This window comes from Sparus aurata, chromosome 20, assembly GCF_900880675.1.
Source record: "Sparus aurata chromosome 20, fSpaAur1.1, whole genome shotgun sequence".
Lineage (NCBI taxonomy): Eukaryota > Metazoa > Chordata > Actinopteri > Spariformes > Sparidae > Sparus > Sparus aurata.
In genome coordinates this window covers 20,368,056-20,388,714 of record NC_044206.1, presented here as the reverse complement: position 1 = coordinate 20,388,714, position 20,659 = coordinate 20,368,056, and the positions used below count along the sequence as shown (strand labels likewise).

The following is a 20,659-nucleotide window of genomic DNA, read 5'->3' as shown; positions in this document are numbered from 1 at the left end:
GTGATATTTTTGGCCACTTGGGGGCAGCGTTATTGTTCATTTAGGGTCTAGTTTCTGTTCACCTGATCAATCTATCACTAAATGTTCCATCATATTCAATAAACAAACAGTTGCTCGTTGAGTTTCTCTACCGTACGACAGGTCCTTTGTTGAAAGCCGGGTCCTTTTGCCTTCAAAATAAAATGTTGTCTTCCTGTTTTTATCGATTGCACCGACACAAAAAAGGTGAAGTCACAAAAAGAAGTCATTTTAAAAACTCTCCATGTCGTCCTTTAATTTACAAATATAACACAAAGACACTGTACAGTTAGCTTTGATTCCTGCTGCAGGCAGAGCTGTAAACTCACTGTGAGAGCTCTCATTAAGGCTCCTCGAGGGGTTTTAATTCTTCACCACAGCATCGTCAGTCACAGTCTTCATCGAATCATCTGAAGAAAACTCTATTGCTATATTTTACATGCAACATGTAGCTGTAGAGAGGTATGAACTGTAGTAGAAGGTTGTTTTTTTTTAAATGTTAAAAAACAGAAGTCCAGTGTGATGATGTCAAGTGTTAATGTGCGAGCAAATGGAGTTTATGTAACAAAGAGGTTTCGACCCCCTGAATGCACCACATACATCTGCTTGTGTGTGTGTGTGTGTGTGAGAGAGTGTGTGAGCGAGAGAGAGTCACTTCCTGGGACACACTGGTTCAAGCCGAGGTGAAGCCCACAACTCCCAGGATGTCGGCGGTACTCGAGTGTGTCCGACTGACTCATCTGCAGGAGTGTGCCGACCTCCAACGAGACCTCCGACCTCGGGACCGAACAAAACCACCTGCTGGAAACACAAACACAGGGAGATAATATTTAATAAGTGTTCAGTTAAGGTTTTAATTGACGTTTCTACAATGAGTGAATCAGTTGATGAGCTGCTGTCGTGTTTTACTTTAGTCTCATAAAACACAGAATGTCATTTAATATCATAGTTGTGAAAATATTCCCAGAATACTTAAAAACCTCTGCTGTGAATCTGAAGAAGAGAAAAAAGAAAAGAAAAAGTGAAATTTTTTTAAGGGTTTTTTTTTTTTTTATTCTAAAAAATAAATTTGGATTTTTATTTGAATTTTTAAAAATGTTTTAGAATAAAAAATAATTTCCCCTTTTACTTAAAAAAATCTACAGAAAAAAAAACAAAAAAAAACATAAAAACTTTATAAAAATGTTTTTTTATTGTATCTGAAAACTAATACTTAAAAATATTAAATAAAATCTATCAGAGATCTGGTTTCGAGTTTTTATAAAATTATTTCATTTTTTTTTAGTTTAAGTTTAATTCATTGTTATACTTATTGAACACATTAGATTAAGTGGCCAATAATATTGCAATCAGACAGGTACCGACACCTTCCCCTTTGTCTTTATAAATATGGCATACTGCAGGTGAACTATATCCACTATATCTGTAATATAAATATGTCTGAGGTGAGGCTGAAAGAGCGAATAAAAAGGAAACAAACAGGAGGAACACACTGACAATAAACTGATCACAGCTGCTGTTCACACCTCTGATGATATGTTAAAATGATGTATTATAACATGTATAATCCTGTTAAATTCAAATGTAAACATTCGGCTTAAACTATCAAATCCTGAGTTGTACGAACAATTATCTGAAAACCATTTCTCAGAAGACATGTCTTCACATTTGCCTCTGTATCTAACAATGCATTTAAAGAGACGACTGAAACTGTGAAACATTCTTTAGGTCAATAAATTTGTTTTGTTCTAAGCGTTCAGATAAAAAAGTCAGTGGTTGACGGGTCACCAGGGGCCAGTTCAATGTGTGAAACCACCATGAGAGCTCCCAGTGTGACCACTAGAGGGCAGACGGCCCCATCACACTTCATCCTGATGCTGTCTGTCCGTCTGTGAGGACGTCAGCTGCACAACAGTGAATCGGTTTGGAGCGACTCCAACCTGTTGTCACTGCTTACTAACAATAGACGTGTGCTGCGCTGCAGATAAGGAAGTAGTTTTTTTTTTTGTTTGTGTGTTTTTTTTTTAAGTCCCTTTAACCGGCAGAGCTATTGTTGTTGGAGGGACGTGTTTTAATTTTTCCTCTGTCAGGGGGGGAAAAAAAAGCGAGATAAGAGGTGAACGTACACAGATGACAATAACAGACGGATACAAACAGCAGTGAGAGTGAACTCACTGCTCAGAGGTCAGTTTGTTGTCCATGAACGTGACTGAGCGGACAAAGAAAAGTAAAAAATGAGAATAAAATTAGCTGTTCCTTTTTTAAATTGCTTGTCTATAAAAAATATAGTGTCATATTTAGATGTTTTAATGCAAACGGACAGGGACGCTCTTTGATAATTTCATTTATTGCGTTTCTTCCTCCTGTGTCTGCATTTTGTCTGATAAATAAACAAATAAAAAGATTGTACATTTTTAAACAACTTAAATAAAACCCTGTTAGATTCTCTTAAAGGTTTTTGAACACTTACATTTAGACATTAAATGATGCATTACGTTAGATGTTATAACAACAGAAGCTGATTCAAAGAAGGTAATCTGATTCTTCTTATGTCAATTAATCCAACAAAGATATTGTTTCGATATTTTCTGACTTCACAACCTCGTCTGTGGCTTTCAGCCTGGATCCCACTGGTTTCTAGTCGAGATTAAATCTAAGAAAATGGTTCAGAACGTACTTTATTAATTCTTCAATGGCAAACAAAAAGTCGTTTTTAGAAAACATCTGCGTGCCGCAGTGTTTGTGTTGTCAGACAGGAGTAAACGGTGCGTCTGTGTGGGACTATTTTCACATACACATCTGGTTCTCCGGTGGGTTAGAAAATCAGCCAATAAATTACAGATTTAATTCTGTTTGTGAAGTTTATTACGACAATATTTCTGTGTGTTTGTTAACTGGGCGACGATATTACGGACTGAATTATCTGAATGCACCTCGTTATATTACATTTCCTGTTTTATGTGTGTTCAAATGTTCCTTTCACTTTTGTCTGATTTACGTAATCATGTAAAAATGTTGGAGGTCTCCTGCGGGGTCCGAGGAGAGCAGCCGTTACAGCTGACAAAATGTGTTTTTAACAGTTTTTGGACAACAGTGCGGCTCTCAGTGGAAGAAGACAGAAGAGGTTTGGGCTTCACGGACGATATCTGGGTCAATTCGTTGTCGGTTTTGGTCTTCTCATAAAGACTGGTGACTATTTTATAGAAATTTTTTCATGACAAAGTTAAAAAAAAGAAGTCATGTTTAAATTCAGTTCAGTTGTAGACTGACAAATTAAATCGCAGGTGAGATAAATCTACATTCAGAAGTTCAGAGCAGGATAAGGTAGAATAGAGGATAAACTACGGAAGCAGATGAGGGTCATTAAGATTCTGCGCATGTAAATCATCTTTTACATGCATGTATGAGAAACTAAAAAGCACAAATCTGAGTGTGTTTAAACATGTTTACAAGTTTAAATGTGTATAGCTGCAGACACACTTTGTGTGTGTGTGTGTGTGTGTGTGTGTGCGACAAAATCCCGTGCAGAAATATTTTTACAAGGTCTAAAGAGGCGACACATTCCTGAGAGCACAAATCTCATCCCAGTTTTTACATCTGCGCCAATCAGCACTTTGCCTTCTTATAAACTAATTCCAGGTTGAACGGCTCTTTTTCCTCTGCAGCCGTGCGCCGCATCATACATGGATCTTAAAACTTCATCTACTTGAGTCGTTCAGAAGCTCCAGGACCGTTTTGTGGACTACATAAACGTCACCCGACTTCACCTCCACACGAGGGTGAGCAGATAATGACTGAGTCGTTTTTATTTTTAGATGAACTGTTCCTTTAAAAAAGGTAAAAATAAATCTCTGTACTTCCGTTTGTTTACTCTGATTTTGACAGACTGCAGTAGCTCATCCGCTCACTGAGGAGTCCGTATCTAAATATGTTCTGTGTTTGTGCCATCGGGCCGGTAACACGAGGCCGTCAACAAACAATGGGCCCAAAAGTCGCCCTGTTCACATTATTGTGAGAGGTGGTGTCACATCAACTGCGCACATATTTGTGAATAATACCCTGCGCTGAAATGCGATCTATTTACAAGTTTCCTTCTGGCAGCAGATCACTCGGCTCTTTCCTTTCCTCAACTTTGTCCAGGTAGTGATAAGACACCACCCTTTTACCGTCATTATCCAGCCGGTGACGCTTCCTGTTCTCAGAAACCAAATTAAAAAAAAAAATAAATAAATAGCCGAGTGTCTTTCCCCTCAATCTTCTGCTCTGATCTTGTTTAGGTTTCCCTTTCTGCCAGCCCTCCAGCGAAACATATCTTCCCATCTTGAGCAGTTTTATGAGTGTGTCTGCAGTTTGAACATCTATTCTGATCAGAAGTAACAAACAACTTTAAACTGAACCTGAACTTCACTCGCTGTGGTTCAGCGTCGGTGAACCCTCTGACTCCTACCCCGGCCAAGTCCTGACAGGACCGACACAGACCACACTGTCAAATCATCACCATAACACGGCGCTGACTCACTTCTTGACAGGAGTGAATCAGCCGACTCGCTGTCCCCGCTCTCACTTTGGTGATTCGGGCTGCTGGGAAGGCGAGGACGGGACCTGCGATTTGGGACTCGCCACAATGACTGCAGGCATTTCTAAGAAGCCACAGCCTGTTTTACTCTCTGTGTGTGTGTGTGTGTGTGCGCGCATGAGTTTCTGTACAGTATGTTCAAGGCTGTATTTTGACTACTAAGCAAAAAAAATCACTGACAAAATATAAGAGTTAAAAAAAGGAAACTATGTCAAACTTTTTTTTTTTTTTTATACAATTTGAGTTTATCGTTTAGTAGTTTGGTCCACTTTTTTATTGGTTACGATAACAAAAAAGAAAAAGAAGTTAAACACATATTTTCATTTTTGTTGTTGTTGCATTTTATTTACTTTTCGGCGGCGTTTCCTTGACAAGATCTTTCCTCGGCAACTACGACAATTTGGGGGACCTCGGGTGTGTTTCCTTCACTTTAAGTTCCAGGGAATTTATTTAATCCCCAAAAAAGTCCCTGTTCGAGGAGCAGTACTTTCCAAAAAATGGGGAATTTTGGAAGTAAAGCTTTCTACCCTGAACATTTCACAGATTAACAACAGATGGACGACTGATCAGCGCTGTCGTACGGTCACGTGTACAAACAGCCGTCTGTGTCAGCAGGATAATTTCTTCTTCTCAGGTTTTTAGACTGCGGCGGAAACACAGACAACTTTGGGCAGAAGGAACCTCAATCAATAATCAATCAGTGTTTTGCTGAAACTCCTGTAATGCAGCAGTAACGAATCAATGGACTGCATCGTTTTTCTAGCTTCAACCTTTAGGTGCTGGATCGGTGTGCCAGGTACCTCGACATCAGGGCGGCATGGAGCGGTTCTTTTGGTACCATCCACAACTTTTGGCAATGGAAACGCAAGAAAATGCGTGGTGGAAATCAGGCTCCAGCTCCTCGAAAAAAGTTGTTTCTTGGGCTAAAAGTTGTGTTCACTTTGGGTGGAAACGCGGCTGATGTTTTCGTAACTTGTTTTTGTAACTTCCACGTGTCATTCGATTTTGCAGCTATGATACTTTCAAATTCCAGACATTGGTGCATAACCTGAAGTTTTAAAAAAAACAAAAAAACAGGAAGGCAGATGGTGTACTGGAAATGGGAAAGAAGTCATTCACCTTGTTTAGAGGGTTTATTCGTGTTCACTTGGGTGTAAAAACTGTATCACATGTTTCATGAAGCTTCGGTCTGGTGTCGTTGGGTTCGTGGCTGTGATCGACCTTCTTTAACACTTTGATCAGTTGTTGTTTTAAAGCCGATTGGTGCAGCTGACTGACTGCGTGTGTTTTTTTCCCCCCAGTTGGACTGTTTTCCCTCCTAAAAGGAAAATATGTGTAATAATCCAAAAATGATCCTCCAACAGAATAAACAAGAGTAAAAGTCATGTGCAGTGTGTGTGTGTGTGTGTGTGTGTGTGTGTGTGTGTGTGTGTGTGTGCGTGTGTGAACACCTGGTGGCCTCTCAGAAGAAGTTCTTGATGAGGGGAGTGACCAGTTTCACCCACAGCTGGACGTGGCGGTCCGGCTGCTCGAACGTCGAGTCGGAGACCTCGGTGGAGCGCCGGTACAACGTCTCCTGCTCCTGAAAACACAGGTGTGTGTTGTTCAGTAAAGACTTACACAGCCATTCATCATCATTTCTGTTTGTGGTTAAAGGAAAAAAAAAAGAAACACAGAGCCGACCTCCTGCAGCTGGCTCTGCAGCTCCTCGTTCTCTGTTACTATTGCGATCTGGGCCTCCAGGTCACGGTGAACTGAGCGGTAACCGAAATTAGGGGAGCCAATTAGAGTGAGGCAAGGCCGATCCTGCCCCTGGAGGTAATACCACAGACCTGTAGGAGAGGAAAAGTAGAGTAAGCCAGCGAGCAGGCGATGCTTCAGAGAGCCGCCTTCCAGCAGGGATTTCTGTCGCGGCCCAGACCACAACTAAAAGGAAGCACATGCAGAAATCCCCAGCGTCGATCCAAAACCCCAAAGAATGAGAGAGAGTGAGTGTACATCCTTGTCCCGAGGCTACAGCAGGATGACTGTACAAGTCTTCTCCTCTCACGCTAAATACCAGCGTTACCACAAGAAGAGCAGCAGGGCCGGGAGAGGAACAGTGAGAGTAATGTGTTTTATTATTCTCACTGAGCCAAACAGAAACCGGTCCAGACGGCGAGCCCGGGATCAGATCGTAATCTCTCGTAAACCGCGTTCATGTGGGAGTTTACTCCCGTCCAATAACTCGATCCACAGAGAGCTAAATGTGAACAGAAAATTGGATTCATCACACTTTTTTGTGTAAGGAGATATCAACAATTACATACTGCGGTTGTCGCGAACATTGTTCTGTCCACACATCGATTCTATCTCAGTTTGTGCTACTAGACCAGCTTGGATCTTCATTAGACTGCGCTCGCGATCCGTCTCGTCAGTTAATGAAACGTTAGACGAGGACAGACTACTTATTCTTAATTCAGCCTGGTTCCAGACCTCTAGAGAGAGATTCACACAGATCTGCTGGTGCCGTCTCCAACACAGGGGAGAAACTGTTGATCTGAGTTTGTGTTGTTAAGAATGACGGCCAAAAACATCTAAAAACAACGGAGGAAAAAACTGCCACAAAATCCCTGACAAGAAACACAGAAGTCACATAAAAACACAAGCTAAAATTATGGTTTTTGTCAATGGAGTCTGGTAGAGAGGGCTAAATATTCTAAATATAAAAGTACACTTAAAGCATTTTACTGTATATGAGGATGATGTGTTTTCACTTGATCTGTATTTAATCATTGATTTATAACTATGATGAGCAGCTTTAGAAGGAGCCACCTGTTGCTGATCAATGAGGGTATCGTTGCAAATTAAATGTCTTCTTAATTGTTTTGTTGATCGACAAAAGAACATCATTTTGGGCTCTTGGAGATTTTTATGTACCGTACTTTCAGTAATCACAATCACCAAACAGTGAAGTACACCAAAGTAGATGAATACGATCGTTAGCTGCTGAAACAAACAGCCGTGTGTGCTTTTCCTTCCCCCCCACCTTTGGCGTGGAAGGTCCACTGTGACCTGTGGTACTCGTGCAGGTGTACTCTCTCCTGCTGGCCCAGCCGGCACACCTTGTTGTAAAACTGCCTGGCGATGTGGATGTAAGCTGCGGGAATCGCTCCGGCAACGCCCTTGGCTCCGAAGAAGCCGTTGACCTCGGGGGAGGCGGTCAGGATGCGGTAGTTGGCTCCGGCCCCGAGCACCAGCCGCATGTACGCCCGGGTCAGGTTGAAGTAACCCGATGTTAGAAACACAGTGGAGTCCGGCCCGGCGTCTGTCAGCAGGCGCTGGAGGTTTGAGGGGAAACAGGAAGTGAGGAAAGAGGAGTTACAGTCACGTTTCCCTGAAAAACATAACTCTGAAAAATATAACTGATTATTATATTATGGTCATTAGTGTTTTATTACTGCTGTATAGGCTCATTACAGAGCAGAGCAACATGAAATCTACCTGTCAGTCTGTCAGATTTATCTTTATAACATGCCGTTTAATACAACAGTGGGTTTTATTTCCTTCCTGCTGTTTGCTCTAGTCTGATTTCTTTGCCTTAATTAATTCATGAGCAGTTTGATATTGTGGACTCTCTGAGTGGAGTCTGGGCTGATTTACTGGTTACAGGTCACTTGGTTGTTGTAGCTGGTCTGAGTTTAATTACACGAGATTTATTTATTCTAAGTTACGTACATTTATGTCCGTAAGAGATTCATAACTTTGGGAATTCGAAACATTTTATTTACCGTCCGGCCCCGGCTTATTATTTTAGACGACTTCGGCCCCCCTTAGCATTTCCAAGTGGTATTATTGTTGGCACCGCTGTCACAAAGTCAGCAGGATCGCTTTCTGTTTTCCTCAGAGTAGCGACCATCAACAACGGAGGACAAAACGTGGGTTTAATCATTAAGTCTTTAATGGAGACATTAAAGTACTTAGAAAACCCTCAGCGTTCATTTTCCCAGGAGATTTCGTGCCCAGTGGCAGACACGGTGAAAAGGAGGTTTACAGAGAACCGAGAGGCCGGAAATGAAACTTAATGGTGGGTAACGGGCCGAACACCTGTTGCATTAGTTTGTATCATTAAGATCTATAATAGTGCCAGCATCCCAAGCTCCTTTCATTGATTGAATTCCTTCACAAAGTGTCACTCTGCCCACCGTACTCAGAAAATGATAAATAATTCATACTTTGATTGGCTCTCAGTAGAGCGCATACCTCCGCTAAACCTAAATACCCCTGAATTAGCTGAATGCATTACTCTCTGAGAAATCAACAAAAATGTAGAAAAACGTCCAATCTCACTATGTTAAAAGAGACTGAGAAAGAAACTCCTGGATCTGTCTCTTTATCCGGATCCGCACCAAAACTTAATGGGGTCTATTCTAGACCGAGACCCATCCTCCATCCAGGTTTCGTGGAAATCTGTTCATTGGTTTTTGTGTAATCTTGGTCACAAACCAACAAACAAGCAGATATGGGTGAAAATATAACCTCCATGCGGGCCAACTCTGGCCCATGGGCCCTCCTGTGGGCTGCCATGTTCTACAAGGATAACATTTTATATTCAACCTTTTATTCAAAATAATTAATTAAAGCAAAGAAAACTCGTCTATTGCCAGTATGAAAAAAAAATTGGAACTTATTGGTGTTTATTTTCATAATTTAAAAACAGGTAAAAGTCAGAAAGTCCAGATAAAACAACTACAACTTGTAATGCAATCACTATTTCCTGCTCTATTCTCTGGTGGATAATCCAAATTAGCTCTCCTCATTTTTCTCTTTATTGCAGGAAATGTTTCTCTGGCAGATGAAAGAAAAACGTTGATTGCTCCACGTCGCTAAAGGACACAAGTTTTGGGTTCATGTGGGTGGAAATCTGCTCCAACTGCTCCGATCCTTTTAAGACCGGCGAGTATTTCTTCCGGTTTAGGCACAGCGGACGAAAAAACACAAAAGTTCCGAAAATCATGAATAATTGCTGTGACGGTGTCGTTTTCTAAATCACAGTATATCCTCCCTGTGATCGTTTTATTGCGTTCATTCCCAGAATATGTGACTAATAAACCCTGAATAAATGCGCAAATATTTGTTCGTGCTTTATTAGTCACACGGTAGTTTATTAGTCAAGTTTAAAACATCCCCTGAGGACTTCAGAGAACCTCTGACTAATCAGAGTTACGACTTGTTGTCACGCAGATAAGCACGAGGTCGATGAAGCTTTGAAGAAAAATGTGTACAAAATATTTAACAATGTCAAGTTTTTGTTTCAAATTTTTCTTTAAAATGTGGCTCAGCCAATCAGAAGAGGCCGCTGTCGTCACATGTTCAGCTCTGGGCGGCTCACCTGTGTGACCTGCTCGTCCACCTGGATGCCCAGAGGTTTCATCTGGACCAGAGGGAACACCCAGGTGTCGTCCTCGCCCTCGCTCATCCCCTCGTCCTCAGAATCCTCCGACCGGCTCGTCAGCCGCTGCCTTATGTGGGCCGTGTTCACCACCTCCATGATCCGCTGCCTCGCCGCCGCCGAGAAGTCCTGCCTGTTGCCTGTTTGGGACACACAGATGGAGGCGAGCGGGTGCAGCGGGGTCAGTCTGATCTCTGGGTCACGGCGCTCTCGGCTCTGAGAGTATTTGAGAGGATTTACAGCCACTTAGGAGCGCGGAGCGGAGAGGAGGATGTTGATGGGAATGAAAACACGACCTCGGCTGAAAGGTTGTTATTTTAGAAACAGCTTGGTTCTGACTGGCTGGCGAGAGGCCATTAATGACATACAAAAAATGACTTTCACTTCGTTTTCTTTTGTCCCTCTTCCTGGGAAATGTGCAGCACTTCTAGGAACGTAAAACAGATATTGATTGTTTTAATATCGTTGCTGCACGAAGATTAAATTGGCTGCTCACATGTGAAGATTAGATAGTTACCGATGAAAGCCTGGGAACGCTCTTCATCAATGCAAACTGCAGGTGAGTAGCATCTCTTTCTGGTGTACGGTTATTAAAATCTTCCCCACTGACGGTCAACACTAAACTTTCTGTCCCACTTTTTCTTTGTAGGTTTTTTGGGCGAATCACAAAGTTTCCAATGCAAAATAAGTTTTTTGCTCGCATCAGAGAAAATGCATTGAGGGATATTTGGACTGCATCACTGTGCTTGGATATTTACTGTAAACTGGACTGATCATGGTTATGACGACATGCAACATAAAGACTCTTAAATTTAACATATTTCTTTGTTAAATGTGTAAAAAAAAATATGTGAACTGCACCCAACGACTGCAGCCTCCATGTCAACTGATAAAGACAGCCTTGCATATTTCCTTCTTCTTCTTACTCGATTAAAATGACGTCCTCAAGCGAAAGACATTCAGCTTAGTGTCGCAGAGAAGTAAAGAAACCGGGAAATATTCACATTTAAGACGCTGGAATCAAAGAATCACGACTTTTTCTTTCCTTTAAACATCAGTCATCATTGCTGCAGCTCTAGACGGATCCTTCACAGAGTCAAGAGAGAAATTAAGCAAAATAACTCCCAAGGAAGAAGAAAACCTACGCACTGTGTGGCAGTGAATGACACAAAACTCTGATCCAGCTGAAACAACCCTTTAATCTGCACAGCCGCAGCGTAATGAGACGTGTTATCAGTTAACGCTCGCTGGGAGAATACAGCTGAAGTCTACCTCATCTGTTATTTTTGTTATTCGGGAAACCTCATTAATTACAATCAGCAGCTAATGTTCATTCATCATCGTCAGTCTCACTAATGTCTTTCATCAGAATTTCACCAGCGTCTGCGTGTGTGTCTGTACGTGTGTGTGTTCGTTCCTAGTCCATATCGTCTTCCAGCAACACTATGACATCACAACTCTATTCCTGGTGTTCGTTACCGCGGCGGTCCAGCTCCTGTAGACATGATGTCATTCACCTCTCAAACTAACATCCTGGCAGTCTGTGCTCCAGTTACGGACACACAGTTCAAGAGTGTGTGTTTGTGTGAGTGTGTGAGTGTGTGTTTGTGTGAGTGTGTGAGTGTGTGAGTGTGTGTTTGTGTGAGTGTGTGAGTGTGTGTTTGTGTGTGAGTGTGTGTGTGTGTGTGAGTGGAGAGAAAATCCTGACAATTTCACATCCGGCTGCCTGGCTAGCCAACCGCAAGAGCTCTCTCCATCTTTCTCACACACACATGCAAACACAAGCACACACACACACACACGCTGGTGTGCTCTGACCATCATCTGTCTAAGCTTTCAAGCTCCATTAGCGAAATCCATCGGCTCCTCTTGCTGAGAACGTGGCCGGTGCCACCGTAACTGAGCACGAAGTGTCAAACAGTGTCAAAACATGTTGGAGGGTAAACACGCGTCTGTATACACACACACACACACACACACACACAGTAGTTTGGTTCCTACCTTTGTACGGGTGCACCATGCCCTCCAGCATGTTGACCGAGTCGTCGGGCTGCAGCTGCAGGGAGACGTCTCCCACGGCGTCCACCAGGTCGGAGAAGAAGTCGGCGACCTCCCTGCAGTTCTCCAGCAGCACGTAGCGGTCCTGTCTGTTGGTGAAGTACGAGTCGCTCAGGTTGGCCCTGCACAACGAGAGACAGGGAGACAGAGAAAGACACAGAATGAAGGAATCTTTTAGCGAGAGAAGACTCATAAATAGGGGACATTTGGTCAAACCTTCTCTGAACCGAAGTGTAGAGGTCGGTGCAAACAGTTCAGCCCCCGATGCTAACGAGGGTTTCTCTCCTCACTCTTTTCATTAGCAGAGATCACAATATTAGATATCAACAATCCTGCTCCTCCTGGGAATTCACCAGAAATAAATTCTGTTTGACGTTAGGATACTTGTCTTTCTTATTTTATTAAAGTAGAACCATCGTCTGCTGGGATGTGTGCAACCTGTTGTGGCTAATTTCCTCTCATGACCTGCCTCTTCAGCACTGGATGACAGTATAAAAGCCCCTCCATTTGAAATAGTGTCATAAGTGTTTGCAGGTTGGGATACAAATTATTTTCCATGATGTGATTTTCAGGCGCTTGTGTGATGCGTCTTCCCGCCACGGAGGAAAACTGAACCATGATAACAAACGGGCAGCGAGGCAGTCACAGATGATGAGGAGCTCTTTAAATGTGTAACTCGATGTCAAGAACGAGGGAAACTTTCCCAGCAGAGCGTCAGTGAAAGTGCGTTAAATCCCAAAAAGTCTGTGCTGTAAAAGGTTCGCCTTATACTCAAACAAACACACTGTATGTGTTTAGGAGCAGGTTTTGTGCGTGTTGTATCTTGTTTTGTTCACCCAGAAGCTGTCGATTGAGCTCAGTGTAAGCATTAAGTTCCACTTTGTGTGCTGAACTAAATGAACTGTGCACATTGATTTTGGAGCACACCCAGAGGTATACGCTGAGAAACATTTCCCAGCAGCGGGGACAAACACCTGAACTCTGATTAGGAAAGCTTTATGCAAACACAGCGTGGACCAAAACAAGATTAAACGAGTGGGGAGAGCAGCGCCGGGTCGAGGAGGAGGGACGACTTGAATTTGAACTCAAACAAACGGTGTGAAAACGGCCATTATTGACAGAAAGTTCGAACGGCCGCATGCAACGCACCCGCTGATGATGATGCTGTCGTCAAACAGGTAGACCTTGATGTGCTGGACTCCGATGGTCTCGTTGAAGCGCTGCGGGACCAGCAGCCTCAGCAGCCCCCTCAGGTCCGGAGTGTGGTACAGAGACACCCGCATCTGAGAGGTGAAGCGCTGCAGCAGCGGCAGCAGCATGGTCCTCGAGTTGATCTGTCCTGCACGGGAGAAACACAGGGTGCGATCAGGGCGACGAGCGCGGTGCAGCGCACCAACCGCTGACAAAGACGTAACGGGAAATACCGACCTCGTGAGCCGCGAGTGTAGTCCAGCAGTATGGAGACTTTCAGATCGGGGGCGTGAGCGTTTGCCTGTGAGCGCTGTAGAGCTTCCTCCATACAGTCCACCTTAAAAACAAGAGACAGAGGAAGACAAACATCCACGTGTGATTAAATGATTGACGCATCGACTGCGTTTCATTCTGTGGTCTTGTTTTCACTTCTCACTCCAAACTGAGGTCGGTATAACTCGTTCTGGTTGGCAGGTGAGCCAGGCGCCGCGAAACAAGAGTCATTGATTAACAATTATTGGCACCGATTGGCAGGAGACAACATTTATCAAACACCGGCAGCCTTTTATCATCTGTTTGCCGAGCATGGGAAACATTGTTAACTCAAAGAGGAAGCTGCTGCTCATCAGAGTGCGTCACTGGCAGCCCCAGTGCAGAGGCTCCGCGTTTGTTCCCCACCTGCACACGTTTTCCCACTTTCGGCTAAAATTGTGCATCTGGTGTCCAAATGCATTCGGCGATACGTCACTCCAAACAGAGTGCCTGTTTGCATGCCAGTAAATCGTTTTCTTGTTTTCCAGTAGAGAGCTCTGCGGGGACACAGACACTTCCAGCAGCTCTGCTCCGGAGAGAGGCGGGATCGTGAGTCGGAGCTCTGAGGGACGCCGGAGAGTTTGTTTATCCTTTAAGGCAAAGACTACAAAACACTCACCGCCTGCAAGACCAGGGGAAATGTTTGGTCTCTTTGGCGTTTGATTTAATCTTTAGACTTTAGATTTAGACTGCAAGTTAGTATGCTAGGTTTAAAGGAGAGCACTCAGCTTCAGAGTGACATGAAAAGTTTAACATTTATTTTTTATGAAATATCCAAACTGAAGGCAACAAAGTGGCCAACAGCTTGCATTTAGTCACCGTTCATCCTGTGCTCTGAATTCATTTTGCTGTTCTTGGTTTTCATTTAATTGTTTCTAGTCAGTGAAGCAAATTTTTGAAATTGCTTCTCTCCGTGGACAGATTTTGTTTTAATGCGCGCAACATGCAGTCACGAAACTTTACAAGCGATTAGGTGAGATAAAAATGTTGGCTGAATGCTGTGATGGTATCCTCTAATAACGTGGTAATTAAGAGGGTTGGGTCGATAAACAACGCTGGAGTCCTTCGCTGATGGCTGACAGGAAATCAAAATCCGTTTTCTTCCTGCTCGGTGTGCAAATTTCAGGACTCAATGTTCCTGTCGATCAGGACGCTCGGTTAATTTTGTGGCAGCGCGTTTCTCTCTGTGGAGCTGTGATGTGTTTATTCAAACTGTGCCGTTGGTTCTCATTTGTCTTAACGTTGCTTCCTCAGGATAGCTGCCTCGTAACAGCTTAGTTACCAAACACTTGGTGCAGAGATGGTTCGACTGATACAAATTATAAAAGATCAAATAAACCGATATTTGGGACAGATGTGATGTAGTAAAAATGAAAATCTTAGTGTAAAAGAAGTACAATTTACTCAAGTGCTCTTCTTAAATATGAGCATTTCCTTTTTCTGATACTTCCTCTCCACTACATCTATACGATGCATTTAGTTACCGTGCAGATTCAGATTATTCACTGATTAGTCTGTTAATTGGGATGTGTTCAGAATCAGACTGAGTTGTGGGCGGGACACGGTGTGAGTGGATGTTGCATCAGTAAGAAGCACATTTCTTTTTAACAAGTTTATTTTATCAGCAATCTGACGGAAAATCACAGATACCACAGATAACTGCAAATATGTTGAACATCTGCCCCGATAATCAGCCTAACCCAGCGGTGGCGACAGGAGAGAGGAGGAGTTTCCTCTGCTGGGTGAGACAGCCGGAGGTTTTCCGTCAGTGGGAAACAGCGGTGACTGCAGATATGTCATCGTCCATCATCGGCTGACATCGCCCAACCCGAGAAGTCACTACTGACTTACTACTGATTAACAGTTTAGCATTGTGCTAATAATGGATGCAGCAGAACGAGAGGTGTTGTTTTGCCTTGTTCGTCCCCTTTTCAGAACCTTGTCCTACATTACCCACAATGCAATGCAACTCGACCAAAGACAGTTTGGTCAGAGGTCCTGGTTGGTTTCGCTAATGTGACCTCAACTTTTAAGCCTCAAACAGAGACGAGAAGGAGTCAACTCACTTCTTTCTGCAGATTTTTTTCATTATTTCTCCCAACTGACGCCGACTCAAGTGACATCACGTGAGGCGTTTTATCAGCAGGTCCCTCTGGAGCCACAAAAGGCGATACTCCGACACCTGTCCACAGATTCTGATGTATAAAACCGTCTCACTTTGAATTAACTTTGCATGGTGTGTGCTATATAAACATGACTTTCTTTACATTTGACTCTCACAACCTGCACCTGTGCTTAAATAAACACACTGCACAGGTGTGAGTGTCAGTATCAGCCAGGTAGCTTTTGTGTTGGGTCTGGGACCGGGGTTGTGTTGGCGGACCCGGTTTTTATGGCGAAATCACACCTGCAGGTCTCATTCTTCAGTCTAAACCACAAACCAAAGTCACATTTTTGCTCTGAAGCGAGCTCAGCTCAATGTGCCCAATTAGAGGCAGACCTGGGCCTGAACATAAAAGCGGACTCACTGCACCTCATTGACTCAACATTTCTAGTAATCCATCATCCTGTGAGGTTACAGAGTTTGGCTGATTCAAATGCTTTTAACTGTAATTAAGCATGTTTGACTCGCCTGTGCAGTTCTTCGGTAATCCGGCTGCTCGTACGAGCTTCGAAAAAAAACCATGAAAAACAGCTGAATCTGAGCATCAGTCCAGACTGTGGTTTGTTCTGGGTTAGTGTTGTTATGCTAGGTTTTCCAAGCATGAAGAACAGCGGGCTATCACATGCCAAAACTGGTCTCCGTATTCCCATAAACCCTTGCATTCTGGGGTCATTCCTTGTAGCTGGCCTGGCGTGCGCTTTCATTTTGAACAAACCACACTGTGGTTCTCCTGGAAGACAACACTGACTCACAGTTTTCTGGCATCTCCGACCAACTATTTGGCACGCGCCCGTGTTTGGCCGGCATTGTTCTCACCTGACTGAAATTAAAGAAACGTAAATGCCCCCCCCACCCCCACCAAAAAAAAAAATCTGCTTCTCACAAACAGCACATTTCTCACCAGCTCCTGCTCCAGCTGACCTGTTCCCAGATACAATGAGGCCATCACCACTCGCCTCTTCGCAGTCTTGATTCGCGCCTGGAGTAAAAAGAGACACAGACAAACACAGCAGTGAATTATTGTGCGAGCGTATGTGGGTGTTTGGCATCTGGTCACGAATGTCTGATACCAAGAAATGATAAACTGTAAACAGAGGGTACATTTCCTGCCAGTCATACGCGCCGAGCAAAACAACCAGATAAAAGAAATCAGTGTTATCAGGTCGGAAAAAAAATAAATGAACAAATCAAATCTCCAAATCTAGGACAAAGTTTCAACAGAGGTGAAAACGGATTATTTAGTAAGGGGAGTTTTGGTTTTATTCACCCATGTCTCGGAGATTTCTGCTTACGGGACTGAAAATCGACATTTGAAAGAAAATTCAACAGAAGAGAAACAAAGTCCTGTTTACTCTGGATAATCCACAAAAACTCAAGTCAACAGTTTTCACAGGGAGTCTCTCTCCAACAGAAAGTAAATCCAATGAAAACTGTTAGCAGGGAGGTCTGTGAAATTACACAGAGTGACCGAGATATTGTTTCTAGTAGGGCTACAATTATTTTTCCTTTTGTTGCTGTCAAATTTTTATGTTACGCGTATATATCTAGTAACATCACATTGACAGAAAACATACCATTTAGGAAACAAAACAAATACAAAAAGTGTGTGTTTGGCCGGTCCTTCTCTCTTCAGCACCATCGATCCGAAACCACACGACGCTCCGCTCTTACAGCATCGAGATAAACACATAACCACCGAGTGTGTGGAGGACTCGACGCATCACCAACCTTATTATATTCATTATTGGAAAAAAAGCAGCAAACCTTCACAAATGAAAAGCTGGAACTCCCGTAGGTAAACGTTCAAACTAAATGTAACGTCGTCCTTCACATTAGTGCAAATCATTAAAATCCTTTGAATTACACATCTAGCTTTCTCACCTGACTGGGACAAAATCTGAGCTCTTGTTGCATTTTTTAAAACAATATTTTATCCCGTTTTTTGTGCATTTTTCATACCAAATGTAAAAGAGGAGATACTACAGTGTTGGTCAGTGTGAAAATACTATTACTTATAAAAGTCCTGCATTCAAAAGTCTACTTAAACTGGCAAGAAACATCTTTTATGAAGTAAATGTTGATTGCACGATGTGATGGATATGATTAATCAAACCATTTGTTCCCTATAAACCTCACTAGTGTTACATAGTTTTGTCTGCCATCAGGCATCTGGATTAACCAGTGATCTATATCTGCAGCAGTGGCATCAATTATACCACTCGGAAAACGTGAGGGGGCAAAACTTGCCTGTTGCCAATTTAAGTAAAAAGCATGATAATAACCTCGAAGCACAGATAGTAAAAGTACTCATAATGCAGAATGGTGTATTTCAGAATCATATTACTGGATTATGATGATTGATGTATTTGTGTGTAAGCGTTGTGAATGTTGCAGCTGCTAAAGGTGGAGCTGATTTTAATCACTTTATACGCTGCTGGGTATTTTAATCTATAATAAAATGTCAGATATAATGTGTTAATTATATTTTGCATTAATAACTCAATTTTAATAACCTCACTAGTAGTAAAAAAAAGTACAATATTTGCCTCCAAAGTGCAACGGAGCATAGAAGTAGAATAAAATGCAAACACTCAACTAAAGTACAAACATGTAAAAACCTACCCAGCTACATACTTGAGTGAATGCTCCCGTCTGTTCTAACAATCACATGTCATGAATTCACGTTGCTTTGATTGTTTTCTCGCGTACACATGTGCGGAAACACACGCACACACACACGTGTCATCATCTACAAAACACATCAATTAGAGATGGGAGGTAATTGAGCATGTGTGCCAAAGCATGTTCTGAAAATACTACAATAGATGTCATTAAGTTACTTGGGAGTGTCAAAGAAAACATGTGACATGGTTTGGGGAATCACACACACACACACACACACACACACACACACACACACACACACACACACACACTCGTGGTGCTAAAGATCATCTTTCACACACACAACGTACATGAGCATGCCAACAATGCGACTCGACTGCAGGGCTGCCCGAGGTATTATTCTGACTTCGGGGAAATAAAACCCCGATTCCAAAAAATCTGTGAGAGAATCATCTGGAGACTGACTGCGTGTACCAACAACAGTTTTACACAGTGTTCCCGAGCCTGTGTAATAATATCCTATATTGTTAAGATCATAACATCCTTTGTAAAGTCATGTGTGGCGAGCCTCGCCCTGACGATGCCCCCTTTTTTAAATTTGAACCCGTTCACCTGTTGAATGTTCCAGACAGGTGTTTTGTTTTTTTTGTTTTTTTTGTTTTTTTAGCATTTCCCATCTTTCGCAGTCTTTTGTTGCTCCTGTCGCAACTTGTTTCAAACGTTTACCGCCATCAAAATTCAGAATAAACACACATTTACAAAAGAACAATGAAGTCGATGGGGTGGAACTCTTTTCAATTGACTGCCGACTGTTATATCAGGAAATCAAAAGCGTCACTAAATCACTTAATACCCAATTTCTTGTAACTATTAATACTCTTAAACGTCAAAGCTTAATAAACGCTTTGTGTGGAGGAAGTTATTTTCTGGCTGTCACAACAGCAGCAGATTCCTGTTGCTTTGTTCCTGGAGCAGCTGAGTCGGCTAAAGTTAGAGGAAACATAAAAGAATTCCGATGTGGTGACACACAGCAGGTGTGGGAAAGAAACAACTGCAATAACTCCAGTTTGCGACTCAGAAACTGGAAATGTGTTCCTCTCTTTACCGGATTTCTCAGAAATGTAGAGAAGCGTGCCGTTTGTTATGATTGTCTCAACTTCAAGCCATTTACGTATTTTGAAAGGATCAGTTGTAACATAGATGTGGACAGGAGATAAGTCACTTTGGAGCAGGACAATTTACTCCTGTCAGCTGCAGTGAGATTCTGCCAGGACAGGTGTTGCGGTGTAAACAAATGAGACTGTGCTGGCAAAATACTTTCTGCCTCATTTGCCATGTCATGATACATTGCTTTTTATAGTTTCAATCATTCCTTTGCCACTCAAGAGAAACCTTCATTTGCACAGAGACACCAACCTTCATGGCCTGGTAGAACTGGTCAGGCGAGGTGAGGACATGGATGTGGGTGCCCGGCACCCTGAAGGCGGGTACGTGCTCTTCCATCCATCGGAAATGGGCGCAGAGGCCGTCTGTGCCCTGAGCTCCGGCTGACCCGGTGGGCCTGGAGACGCGATGCGGGGCTGGGTCGGCTTCGGCCAGGAGGGGAGCCAGCAGCAGCACCGAGGACCTGGAGGAAACATGGAAACTTGTCAGAAACAATTCCCACTCATGTCACAGCATAGCAGCGTTTTCAGTACACGACAGGACATTAGCGTCATTGGCGAGGACTAATTGTGTAATTGGTGACAACCGCCTGTTTCGAAAGCAATAATGTTATTAACTAACAAAATTAGTGGTGCCATTTCGACAATTTTCGGCGAAACTTAACAGTCACACCACGAGGTTCATTAGGAGTCTTCAAATGTGTTTCAAATGTAAAGAATGAACTCTGAATCTCACCACTCTGATTATCTTAAATACAATCTACATTATCATGAAGGACACACTGTCTAGTTTTGGTCAATGTGGTGATTTCCAAACTCGTCACTGATTACCAATCGTTAAAAGTTTCCCCTCACTTTAAAAATGTTTTAGCCAATTTGTAAACGTGAGTAGAGAAGCGAGGTCCTGCCCCCGCCGGTGTGCCACATGAGACCTCATTTTGGGAAGAAAAAAAGATTCAAGCAATTTCTGACCCCGTTTGAATTGTGCTATGAATCCCACATGATAGTCAATGATTGTCAATTCAAAAGACAACTTTGCAGGTCAAAAATGTTGCAGTTTGTTGTAAAGACTGTGAAATACCATTTAATTTTCAGTAAAACTGCTCACTGAATCACACTGT

The 20,659-nt window shown here is 42.8% G+C and overlaps 1 protein-coding gene across 3 annotated transcripts in view; it reads right to left on the bottom strand.

The window, feature by feature from the left end:
* Positions 1-244: 244 nt before the first annotated feature.
* The window catches only part of pgs1 (phosphatidylglycerophosphate synthase 1), a 49,219-nt gene continuing 28,804 nt past the window's right edge, over positions 245-20,659 (bottom strand). For 2 of the 3 annotated variants that reach the window (XM_030400455.1, XM_030400453.1), the window contains exons 2-11: positions 19,792-20,002; positions 16,652-16,729; positions 13,512-13,611; positions 13,233-13,422; positions 12,027-12,205; positions 9,966-10,165; positions 7,623-7,914; positions 6,278-6,426; positions 6,046-6,176; positions 245-819 (exon numbers count right to left, since the gene is read on the bottom strand). In XM_030400455.1, the coding sequence (XP_030256315.1) occupies positions 6,057-6,176; positions 6,278-6,426; positions 7,623-7,914; positions 9,966-10,165; positions 12,027-12,205; positions 13,233-13,422; positions 13,512-13,611; positions 16,652-16,729; positions 19,792-19,878 (1,395 nt within the window). In that variant the 5' untranslated portion in view covers positions 19,879-20,002 and the 3' untranslated portion in view covers positions 245-819; positions 6,046-6,056. The remainder of the gene's footprint in view (positions 820-6,045; positions 6,177-6,277; positions 6,427-7,622; positions 7,915-9,965; positions 10,166-12,026; positions 12,206-13,232; positions 13,423-13,511; positions 13,612-16,651; positions 16,730-19,791; positions 20,003-20,659) is intronic. The other variant, XM_030400454.1, reaches the window with a different exon arrangement.